Source organism: Anarhichas minor, unplaced genomic scaffold (genome assembly GCF_050575085.1).
Source record: "Anarhichas minor isolate MPS153535 unplaced genomic scaffold, ASM5057508v1 ptg000058l, whole genome shotgun sequence".
In the NCBI taxonomy this organism is placed as follows: domain Eukaryota; kingdom Metazoa; phylum Chordata; class Actinopteri; order Perciformes; family Anarhichadidae; genus Anarhichas; species Anarhichas minor.
This window is the reverse complement of record NW_027466504.1, coordinates 4,721,764-4,734,782: the sequence shown is the minus strand read 5'-3', so window position 1 is coordinate 4,734,782 and position 13,019 is coordinate 4,721,764. Positions and strand designations below refer to the sequence as shown.

At 40.5% G+C, this 13,019-nt stretch overlaps 1 protein-coding gene and 1 pseudogene across 1 annotated transcript in view; one reads left to right on the top strand and one right to left on the bottom strand.

The window, feature by feature from the left end:
* LOC142932587 (uncharacterized) overlaps positions 1-13,019 on the top strand; it is a 66,648-nt gene that overhangs the window by 38,538 nt on the left and 15,091 nt on the right. The window contains exons 9-11 of the mRNA XM_076076506.1: positions 55-228; positions 1,376-1,549; positions 1,939-2,112. Of these exons, the coding sequence (XP_075932621.1) occupies positions 55-228; positions 1,376-1,549; positions 1,939-2,112 (522 nt within the window). The remainder of the gene's footprint in view (positions 1-54; positions 229-1,375; positions 1,550-1,938; positions 2,113-13,019) is intronic.
* Positions 7,886-12,809, bottom strand: LOC142933107 (general transcription factor II-I repeat domain-containing protein 2A-like; annotated as a pseudogene).

Genomic DNA, 13,019 nt, shown 5'->3' with positions numbered 1-13,019 from the left:
TGCTGCTATCTTTTCTACTTCTTGCTCATTTTTTCTTCATCATTGTCTCTTCAGATTGAGTGGCTGTAACCTCTCAGAGAGAAGCTGTGAAGCTCTGTCCTCAGTTCTCAGCTCCCCGTCCTCTAGTCTGAGAGAGCTGGACCTGAGTCACAACGACCTGCAGGATTCAGGAGTGAAGTTGCTCTTTGCTGGACTAGAGAGTCCACACTGTGAACTGGAAACTCTCAGGTAAGATCAAGTTATTTTGTTTGAAATGATTTAAATGTTTCTCTGAACTATCAGATCCATGCTTTGTAAACAGCCTCTCTCTTTCTCAATCTTTGAATTTGTTCATCAGGATTTCAGATTTCAAGAACCCCTTTTTCACCAGGAAATTAACCAGAACTATGGAACCAGGGGAAATAATCTCAGAGCCTAAACTAGGGTCCAAAAGTCCTCTTTTGAATTTCCGTTTGTGTTTCCATCACATCATAAGAACTTTACAATAAATCACCTCTGGCCAAATCAATCACACAACTTTAACACTGTTTCACCGTTATACTGTTGTTGTTGTTTGTTTGTTTGCTAAATCTTTGCACTATTGTTCAGTTAATTAATTTAATATTATTCTATTTTATTGAATATATTGTGTACTTTTTAAAAATGTTATTTGTATTGCTTTTCTTTACCTGTACCTATAAATGCTGCTGTAGCAACAAAAAAAAATTCCCCTTGCGAGATTAATGAAGTACCTATCTAATCTAATCTAATCTAATCTAAATCTTGTAGAACAGATCAATTTGATCCACAGTGGATTAAAAAACGCTGACAGAGTTTGAAACCCAGTTTTCATTCACAGTAAAACATCACAGGGCCATCCTGTTGTTCCTCTTCTTTATGCTTTGTGATATTATGTTTGATATAATTAATGAATGAAAAGGAGAAAAGCAGAGGTGGAAAAGAGACTGAAAACTTAAATGTCTGACTCTACAGTGACGATCTGCTGAGAGTTTGATGGTTATTTATTTCTACTTTAGAACGTAACTCACATGAAATCAGAATATGAAGTTTAATTTCTCATTTTCCTTCACTTTGTTCTCTCTCTCTCTCTCTCAAATGAGTCTTGAAGGCGACAGAAAAGCCTAACTTTGTATTTAACATGAATGAAAAACATTAAATATCTAACCCTCATCCTGATCTTGATAGTACTACAGTAGAGAACAATGAACTGAATCTGTTATCGTGTTTAGAGTAGAACAGCAAGAGTTTTATCCACTTTCACTGAAGAAATTATCTTTGTTCTTTCTGATTGTACTTTAGTCCAGACTCATTATCAAAGAGGATTTATTTTTAACACAAATGTTATTTTTCTTCTTGTTGATTGTTGTCTCTTCAGACTGAATGACTGTAACCTCTCAGAGAGAAGCTGTGAAGATCTTTCCTCAGTTCTCAGCTCCCAGTCCTCTAGTCTGAGAGAGCTGGACCTGAGTAACAACGACCTGCAGGATTCAGGAGTGAATCTGCTGTCTGCTGGACTGGATAGTCCACACTGTGAACTGGAAACTCTCAGGTAGTTTGATTGTTGTTTATTTCTTCTTTAGAACGTAACCGACATGAAATCAGAATATGAACATGAATTTCTCTTTTTCTCTTTTTCTCTTTCTCTCTCTCTCTCTCAAATGAGTCTTGAAGGCGACAGAAAAGCCTAACTTTGTATTTAACACAAATGAAAAACATTAAATATCTAACCCTCATCCTGATATTGATAGTACTACAGTAGAGAACAATTAACTGAATCTTTTATCGTGTTTAGAGTAGAACAGTAAGAATTTTATCCACTTTCACTGAACAAATTAGCTTTGTTCTTTCTGATTGTACTTTAGTCCAGACTCATTATCAAAGAGGATTTCTTTTTAACACAAATGTTATTTTTCTTCTTGTTGATTGTTGTCTCTTCAGACTGAGTGACTGTCACCTCTCAGAGAGAAGCTGTGAAGATCTTTCCTCAGTTCTCAGCTCTCAGTCCTCTAGTCTGAGAGAGCTGGACCTGAGTAACAACGACCTGCAGGATTCAGGAGTGAAGTTGCTGTCTGCTGGACTGAAGAGTCCACACTGGACACTGGGAACTCTCAGGTCAGATCAAGTTATTTTGTCTTCAATGATTTAAATGTCTCTAAACTATCAGCTCCATGCAGTGTAAACAGCCTCTCTCTTTCTGAATCTTCGAATTTGTTCATCAGCATTTCAGATTTCATGAACCCCTTTTTCACCAGGAAATTAACCAGAACTATGGAACCAGAGGAACTAATCTCAGAGACTAAACTAGGGTCCACAAGTCATTTTTGTGAATTGCTGTTTGTGTTTCCACTCTATTGTAAGAACCTTGGAGAATAGAAAAATGTGATCCATAGTGGATTAAATAACAATGGTGGTGTTTGAAACCGTTTACATTCACAATAAAAAGAGAAAGAAAGAGAGAGACAGTTCTCTTTCTCTCTCTTTCTTTCGTGTCAAACAATAGTTGGATGTTTTGATGCTCGTCATCTGCCACCAGTGTGTGTTGCCTGATGTGGTTGATTTTTGATGTCGATGCTCAGCTTCATAGACACAAAAAAAATCGAGACATAAGAAACCAAAACAACAAATTTAGGACTGGACCAAAGTTATAGGGGGACACAGGCAGTGCTCTGTGGCTGCAGACGGACTTGAACTGTAATGTTTTCACCCACAGATTACAGATAATAGAAACCAGTGTTGACTGTTGCTATGAGACGGGATGTGAACAGCAGTATCAAAGTCAGACACTTTGTACATCCAACCATCCACCCGACCTCCTTCATTAGAGGGTTTGTGGCGCTGTAGTGATTTCAGGCTACTTTCTCCTTTACTTCTGAGAGACAACAGTCAGACCAAAACATCCAACAATCAATACTTCTATATTGACAAAAGATCAGCTGACTCTGTGTAACGGTGAAGAGTCGTATGGTGGTGATGAACCTACAGAGAATTGTCTCTGTCTCTGCAGCTCTGCAGAGCTTTTCAGCCTCTTTTAGCTCCTAGTTTTGGTTCTGCAGCACATTTCCTGTTTGGTTCAGTCTCAGTGTTTCCAGCAGCAGCTGTTTTCATCCAACAAGCTGTGATGAAGCCACTGTTCACTACCTGCTCAGCAGCAAACAGCAGACAGACTCAGTTAGAGACTAGCTGGTGAACATAGTGGAGCATTTAGCAGCTAAAGAGACAGATGTTTCTCTCAGGAGGTGGTGGAGACCAAAAACAGAGCTAAAAGAGAGAGAATATTGGACTTCCATTCATCAGGTGACAGAAGCACAAAGAGTCCTGATGAATCATCATGTTGATGTGTAACTGCTGGATGTGGAAGCAGCTGTTGATATCATGTTAGACACAACTTTCTTTCAATCATTTTATTGTCAGTCCACACCACGTTACCCCCAAAAAGAACAGCACATAACATAACATACCTGCTAACTATACAAACAATCAGACTCAGACACAAAAAAAAAATCGAGACACAAGAAACCAAAACAAACATAAATCATCACCCTCCATATTGACCCTGCAATAACAATTAAATATTAATTGCGGCTAACTATACAGACAGTCAAACTCAGCAACAAACCATGTTATTTTTTTTTTTATCTGAGAAAACAGCACAGTTGTAGATCATCATCGTCCATATTATACCTGTCACAACAATTAAATAACATTAAATATTGTGGACTTTTCCCTTCACCAGCTCACTTGGATCCCACGTTGCAAAATCTATTCGTATGGTTTCGGCATAGTCCTCTCCAATAAAATACATAACAGGGTTCCAAACAGAGAAGAACCCATTTATGTCTCCTTGGAGAACATGTGTGAGCCTCTCCAATGGGAGTAGTTGTAGAACATCATAAAGCCAACTTGAAACAGATGGTTGTGCGCCGTCTAGCCAATACTGTAAGATTGATAACCGTGCACAGAATGATAGAAGACTAAGAATTCTCTTATAGCTGTTCAATACTGGTGAGGCAGCGTCTAGGCCTAGGATGCATTGTACAGGATTGAGCGCAATAGGACACTGTGTTATGGAGGATATTTGGTTACCAATTTTAACCCAAAATGTATGAATTTCTGGACAGAGCCACATTAAATGCACATAGGTGGCTACATGCTGCTGACACCTTCCACATACATCTGTGTGGGGCTGAGTGAGCTCTCTCCATTACCTGCTGTAATTCTCCATTGAGTCCGCCTTCTGTTTCAGCTCACTGTTTTCTTTTTCAATGTGACTGATGCAGGTTTTTAAGTCCTCAATGTCGTCTTCGTTGCAGCTGACTCTTTGTTGTACTGCAGTGATTTGGTGTTTACCTCTTATATTATATATACTGTATATAAAAGATCATAATTAATATCACCACCGTATTAATGGTTTCAGTAGAAGCATCAAGCCGTGATATTAAGTCTGGTTTACACTGGCTGATTGCGTCCATGAGCGACTGAAGGGAGACTTGACTTTGGTTTAGATGTCAGAGATTTCACAGGTAATCAGCTACTTGTTCACTAGTTTAAAGGTCGTACATCCGTTGGTTTGAACTTGTAGAGGTTCTATTAACAAACTGACTCCGCCCATGCAGTGCGACTCACGCACGTGCGACCACGACCCAGAACCGACACAACTACTTTATAAGCTGATAATATGTCAGATGTTGTGTTTACAGCTTGTTTTCACTGAACCACAAGTGGATAAAGAAATCAATTGATGCAGGTTTAAACATTTGATTTACTGACTGACTGGTAGAGGAAACTGAGTGTGAAATGGATGATTGTCAATATAATACTGATAATAATATATCATGAATAAGTGAACATAATGAGCTGTCGTCATCGGCCAATCAGAAGAAGCTCCAGTGAAGTAAAAGAGTATGAGCTGATTAATAATAAGTGCTCCATGTGAACATGAATAACAAAGCTCTGTGTGTGAGAGCGATGTAATGTCCATGTTTCATGCTGCTCTGACCCCCCTCCTCCTTTCAGGGTGGAGCCTGCTGGAGTCCGATGGTTCAGACCAGGTCTGAGGAAGTGTAAGTGTGCTTTGACTTTGATTCATGAAAACAAAGCATCTTCAAACTGTGACATCATTCATTCACATCTCTGATGTCATCATCAAACAGATGATAGATAACTGCAGCTGTATTGTGTCTTGTTCTCTCCATCAGATTCCTGTGAACTCACACTCGACACAAACACAGTGAACAGAGAACTCAAACTGTCTGACAACAACAGGAAGGTGACACGTGTGAAGGAGGATCAGTCATATCCTGATCATCCAGACAGGTTTGATGTCTGGCCTCAGCTGCTGTGTAGAACTGGTCTGACTGGTCGCTGTTACTGGGAGGTCGAGTGGAGAGAAAGAGTTTCTGTATCAGTGAGTTACAGAGGAATCAGAAGGAGAGGAGACAGTGAAGACTGTTTGTTTGGAGGGAATGATCAGTCCTGGAGTCTGGAGTGCTCTGATGGTGGTTACTCTGTCTATCACAATAAGGCAAGAACATACATCACCACCTCCTCCTCCTCCTCCTCCTCCTCCTCCTCCTCTGGTAGAGTAGCAGTGTATGTGGACTGTCCTGCTGGCTCTCTGTCCTTCTACAGAGTCTCCTCTGACACACTGATCCACCTCCACACCTTCAACACCACATTCACTGAACCTCTTTATCCTGGCTTTGGGTTCTTGTTCTGGTCCAGGTCTGGTTCCTCAGTGTCTCTGTGTTCTCTGTAGGAGGGAGAGTCTCCTCCTGCTAGAGAAACCTTCTCTCTGCTCACCAGATAGTTCAGTGTGTACAGGATCACACACAGCTGATGTGAGTTAGAGAATGTGATTAGGAGTTTATCCTCAGGGTGGTGTTTGTAGTGTTCTCTCTCCAGTATGCTAGAGGTTGATGAAACAATACTCTGAACAGAGTGATGTAACTTCAACAACCTTACTCTGATTCTTGAAGGTCGTACATCTTATGTGTCCAAACAGAACATCATGTATTCCTTGGATTCCCCGGAGAGAGCAAGTCTCACTATATTACAACCCTCTCTGATCTCTAACTGAACATAGATGTGTTATTAGCAATACTATAAATGAACTGAAATAAAATATTCTCCTTATTTTAAACTGAAAGTGTCCATGAGTCTTTTCTTCTTCTACTAACAATGTGCTACTTTGCAGTGATATTTCATCAACAATCTCTTGATTTCTCCAGAAGTCACAAAGTACCTGCTGAACATGGTGCATCCAGATAAATGTTCTTCTCTTGGTGATGAAGACCTTCATCATAATATTAAAGTAATCATTAGACTTTTTTTATATATATACTGTATATATACACACACACACACACACACACACACACACACACATAAAATAAAATAAAATATTCCATCAGAAAAACATTGCAGCCAACAATCACCTTTTTGGAATTCATTAAATGAGCGAGTGTGTGTCTCTGTGTGTGTATATGTGTGTGTGTGTGTGCATATGTATGTGTGTAGGTGTATATGTGTATAATAAAATGTAGTAAATAAAAGTTGTGTCTGATGAACTTTAACTGAGCTCTGTGACTTTCCAACAATACGTGTTAATAACAGTGACTCTAACATGATAAAGGTGATTGTTTGTTCACTATATGATCAGTATTTAGTACATTGTGTGTAGAATGATGGATTTGGGACACAGACTGTGGTGTTGTTCATCCAGCAGGGGGCGTCCTCTCCCTGCACATCAAGTCTCAGAGTCCTGAACAACTGAACAAGTTTGGACTAAAGATTCAAACAAATTATAATCTTTAATTAAATTAAACAAGGAAATAAACTGACGCATTCAGTCGTTAGATTTAATTCGATTTGAATCTTAAAGAAAGAAATAAACTGTGACTGAGTGTGTGTTGGAGGTTATATACACATGTAGTATACATGTGTGTGACATTTTCTTTATTAAAATCACCATTTCTTCATCCTTCTGCTCCCCGTGTCTCTGTGTTTGGGTCCATCTCCTGCTACCTTTTTGCCTTAACTTGACAGAAGGAACCAACCGAAAATATGGACTCAGCAGATGGATGGTTTAAAGAGGAGCTCTATAACCTGAGTTAGCCTGAATTAACCTGAATTGTTAGAATCTCATAGTTTGTTAAAAAAAAAAAGGTTCAAATAGTTGTTAAATATTGTGTAAATATCAAATAATCTTATATTTCCTCTTTCTGAATTCCCTGAAAAGAAATGTTAGAATATTATTAATTTGAACAAACAACTCATATAATCAATGACTAATAAATCATAAAGCTGTGAGCTGCAGCAGCTTAACAGAAGTTAGAGAACAGGAGAGTCAGAAGGTGTTAATAGATCTCGGTCTGTTCACATCCACACAGTCCTGACAAGAGCTCTAATTAGGCCACAAGTGGAAGCAGCTGTGTGGGTGAACCAGGCTTCACTAAAGAAAACCAAAGGCTCAGATATTATCAACATATTACCAGTCGAACAAGTTCAGAATACAGAAACAAAAGGTTAAAGGGCTTTTTAAACCTCATCACACCTCAATTTAAGTGTCACAGAAACGTTGGAGAGAAAAGTAGTCCCAAACCAGACACTTTTCTCTCTTTTATTATTCAAATAAAGAAAATGTGTCCACATTGTGATCCGCTTTTCAGCTGCTCAGTATGATGTATTGAGTCACCGTATATTGTTACATCCCCAGTGAAATATGTTCCATATACTGTCGTTGTTGACTGTCACAACAGGCCGAACGTTGTAGGATAAACTGGATATCTTAGAGAAATAGAGCAAAGAGGAAATCCTGCTTAAGTCATTTATTGTATTAATGACATTTCAATCAGTCAACAAAGGTCACCTTCCCTTGTTTCCCTCATTATTTGGAGAAGATACGCTCCTTCAGGACGTCGTAGCAGACCTCCACCACCTGAGGGCGCAGCAGAACAAGACGTGTTAGGGAAGACAACTGTAGTCCTGACTCTCCTCTTTCTGATGTACATGTACAGTGCCTTGCATAAGTATTCACCCCCCTTGGATGTTTCATCCTTTTGTTGCTTTTATACATGAAGCAGCTAGCAGAAGTTAGTAGTAGTAAGAGTTCAAGTTGAAAGATATGTAAGAAGTTATGACATTGACATGACATTTTCAGCGTTTTGCTTGGTGTCGATTCTTTTATTTACCGAGCTTTGTTTTTTTAACACTCAATGGCTGAAGGAGGAGGAGAAACGGATTTCTTGAGAAGGACATTTCAAGAAAAGCTGGAGATCAGCCCTAACCCAGCCAGGAAAAGGATTTGTGCGCCACTTTCAGTCCAGCAACTACGAACGGTATTTCTGGCTGACAGCGTCGGAGAAGCGTTGCACATTTTATGGCTATGAATGCGTTTTATTTGCGACTGAGCGTCTTGGTGTTTGGAGCTCCGCTGGATTTGCTCACCTGAGGTGGCTAACCAAGGCAGCAACACGACACCATAGCACGGCAGGACACTTACAAGCTACGGTGCTTTTGAAAACCTTTTCAACCCGAGTGCATCTACAACTCAACGAACACGTTCGCAAGACGACCTCTGGCTAGAACTGAACCGCACTGATGTTCTGTACAACCGCGGTATTAAACTCTTTGTAATCAAAGGAAGGAGGATGGACTTTGTATTTAAATAGTGAACAGCAGCTTTGATAAGTGAACTGCTTTTGTTGTTTTACATCTGCAGTAGCGTTACTACTGAGTTCATTTGTCTATGGTGTCATTTTTATGATATGGTTAATATTGTTCCCTCTGATGTGAATACTTTTTGAATGGCCCGTGCTCTTCAGTGTGCGGTGGAATATACGTGTTTTAGCGCCGCAGGTTTGCTGGATTGATTTGTTGCTTTGTTGTCATATTATATATGTGACTGGTTCTTGTGAGTTTGTTCTTGTCATTGTGTTAATTACATTGATTTTGACTATAACCATCCCGTCATGCGCGTATTCATGTTTCTGCAATCTGCAGCTAGTGTATTTGTAGGTGTTGAGCTTCATGTAACATTTTATTTCACTTGTCAAATGTTGGAGTGTTATGTGAATATGCTTTGCACTCAAGGTACTGTTATCAGTGTAATGCACAATATGAGCTGTTTCAATAGCTGTTCGTGTATATTTAGTTCATCTGATTTTAAATGATTAAACCTGTTTTCATTAAGTTGAAACCGGATGTTATATAAAATAATTGTAATATAACATCTGAGAATAATATTTGAGGAATAAACTCAGAAAAAAAGGGATGTAATGCAAGGCTACTAGAAATGTTCTTGATACAATAAGAGACAAGTTCTGGCCAATGAAATGACATAGCAATGCTTGATTCCAAAGCACGTTCACTTATTTCAAGAATTTTCGAGCAAAACATGTCAAAACAAGAGAGATTAAGGCCCCCAACACTACTTTGGCTCCCTGTAAGAGCTCACATCCAGCTTAAGACTCTGGTGCAGCCTACAGGGCAGTGAAAGGAACAGCTCCTTCCTATCTCCAGGCCATGGTCAAGCCCTACACCCCCGCCCGACCACTTCGCTCTGCTGCCTCGGGGCGATTGGTTGCCCCGTCGCTCAGAGGTCCCTGCGGCCGATCGACCCGGTCACGGCTGTTTTCTGTCCTGGCCCCTCAGTGGTGGAATGAACTCCCCACTGACGTCAGGACAGCAGAGTCGCTGCCAATCTTTCGGCGCAGGCTGAAAACTCACCTCTTCAAGAAGTACTACCCTGAGCCTTCCACTCAGCACTTATTGTATTATACCGACCGTCTCCTCACCTGCAGCTCATCCTCTCATTAGTCCCTCAGTATTGTTACAAGTCTACTTTCACTCTGTCCTTGCCATATTGACTTGTATGTTTCTGTCAAACTCTCCAGTGTTTCCTAGTCCGTGTTATCTGATCTGCCTGTTCTGACCCTGCTTGTCTACTTCTTGGACTTTGGATTTTCTACCTGAACCTTTTCAGATTTGGTATCCTGAGTGACTGATCTCCCTGTTTTGATCTCACCGGACCTGATAAGTAAACTGAACTTTCCTTCAACTGTCTCATTGTGAGGCTTTTTGATCCAAGTCTGCCTGAACCAGTGAAAGTTACACAAAACAACTACAAATAGACTCAAAACAACTGTATAAGAGACTGAAAGTGACTAGAAAGAGATAAAAGCTACAAAAGGAGGCTAAACTAAAGTCGTTGTGTCTTGCTCCTATGAAGGAGAGGTGGTGAGGTATTTTAGGTGCCGATTGTCTCATAATCCAACTATGATTATATTTACTGTTCAACCAAGTTTGGTACTAAAAAAAGATCTATGACCCTTAGCTTTTGAGGTCAACAGTGGTCTGACCTCGACCTTGATCAAGTGATCTTTTCTAAAAGCTGCAGTCATTCTGGGGTCCTATAGTATCAGAGTTCCTCATATTATTAAGGAAGTTTGTTTTGTTCACTCTGCCTGCTTCTGAAATAAAATAAACACCGTATAACAATATGAGACTCCAGTGAAATGAAACAAAATACCTTTCTATCTCAAACATTTGTGTTTCATTTTGATTATGTTATTTATAAAATATATATTTACTGATATTTTGTGAACTTTGAAGCTTAAGATTTCAGGAAAATTTAACCTGAAATTAACACTGAAACCCAATTTGTGACAAATATCTTTTAAAATAATATGTTGTGTATTTGTGATTACTATTATTTATATATATATATATATGTATATATTATAATATTAGACCCGTCCTTCTAACTTGGCCTTTAGTTATAGTTAACTTAAACGGTATCCTTGTTCATGTTTTGTTGTAAAGCACCCTGCAGGGCGGGACCATCAAGAAGCCAGGGTGGGAGGCACATGGCTGGACTCCTCCCATCACATCAACCTGCTGCAGCTTGTTGCTGTCGAGAAGGTTCTGAACCATTTCGCTCCACAAATGAGGGGGAAGCGCGTCATGTTGAGGTTGGACAACACCACTGTGGAGGTGAACCTCAACAGACAGGAGGTTGTCAGATCCCCGGCCCTTCACAGGGCAGCAGTGTCTGTTCTGATGTGGACAGATCATCACCTTTACTCTCTTATTCACAAATAGAGAAAACACCCAATGGCCCCCGTTGGGAGTGGACACTTCAACAGGATTCAAAGCAGCACCTGTCCATGTTACTGGTAAGCAGCACCTGTCCATGTTACTGGTAGCTCTGGAGAGTCCGGGCACCAGGTGGTTCCTGCACCTTGCATCACGAGCGGTTACCAGACCTGCCCATGGCTCTGCATCAAGCAGAGGACTCCATCCTCTCATGCCCGATTCTGGGGCAACACCTCATGGTCTGGAGGTTTCAGGGATGATATTGAGCGACCTGGGTCTACCACCCCCTATTGTCTAGACCAGGGGTGGGCAATTATTTTTCCCAAGGGGCCACATGAGAAACAGGGACTGTTGTGGAGGGCCGGACGAATAGACTGAACTCAATCCTGCTCAATATTATTCCACCTCTTTATAAAAAGCAGTACATTGTATGGTTTTGATGAGCTGTGAGTGGTAAGAGTAAATGTTATGATCAGTGGTGGAATGTAACTAAGTATATTTTCTTAAGTACTATACTTATGTACAAATTCAAGGTACTTTACTTGAGTATTTCTATTTTATTCAACTTTGTACTTCCACTCCACTACATCTCAGAGGGAAATATTGTACTTTTTACTCCACTACATTTGTCTGCCAGCTTTAGCAACTAGTTACTTTGCACATTATAATTTGTCAAACCTTTCCTAACTACCCAAACTGAACAACAGAGTATAAAGGAGTTAAAATGAGCTCCACCTTAAACATCTGCAGCAGGAATAATCCAAACCACATATACATTTGTAATATCCATATATAATAGTAGAACACTGACGGGGATCATGTTTTTGCATAATTATGGGAGCATTATCCACACTGCACGTGAAGGGAGAAGAAATCATGTGCATTTCACTCTCAACTGTTTTGAAGTCTTGAAAACTCACCATGCAGTGGCCCTAACATGGATGATACCTGTGGAGATGTTCAACTGATGGTGTGGCTTCTTTCAGGGTGTGCATGTGGGTGAGAGTGTTACCTGCATCTGGCTTGAAAGAAACTGCAACTTTGTCATGGAAGCCTTCACCAGGCTGCACATGTGATGTGCAAAGAGGCCCTTGCCTTGCAGTTTGGTATTCAGATCATTCATTAGTGCAGTCACATCAACAGCAAATGCAAAATCTCTCATCCAGTTTACATCAGAGAGCTCTGGGATGTCCTCGCCTTTCTTCTCACAAAACTCTTGAATCTCTGCTCTCAGGTCCCGAACTCTTAACTCTTTGAAGCACTTTGCCCAGGCTGAGCCACCTGCCAGCTGTGTGTTAGCCTATGTCACTGTGTTCAGTCTCATGCTCCTCCAAGAGTGCAACAAACTGTCTGTGATTCAATGCTCTTGCCCTGATGACGTTAACTATTTTAGTTACAACATCAATAACGTGGTTAAGTTTGAGCACATTCTGATGTTTAATGCAATGCAAAAATACACATTTCAGTTCTGGGTTTATTTCAGTCACTTTATCTTGCATCCGCTTTAAAAGTCCGACATTTCTCCCCGTCAGATTTGGACAACCATCAGTTGTGACACGTGCCAGTTTGTCCCATTTCAGTCCCAGCTTGTGGAAGCATGCATCTACCTCCGTGAACAAATCACTCCCCGTCGTCGTCCCTTTCATTGACTGCATTGCTGCCAGCTCCTCTGTAATCTCATACAAAGATGAGTAACTGGGCTGTGTCGCGGACATCGCAGCTCTCGTCCAGAGCCAAGGCGAAAAATACGGTGCACTTGGAGTCAATTTTGTGGGATATCACAAAGCTGGTCTTGGCGGCTGCATCCCTGATGTGTGAAGCTGGATGTGTAAAAAGGCCTTGTTGCTTTTGCAGCTTAGCTAGCAAAGCCTCAGACGTCCGTTCCCGCTCTGCATCCGTCAATCTTTCGTATTTCTCCGCGTGTT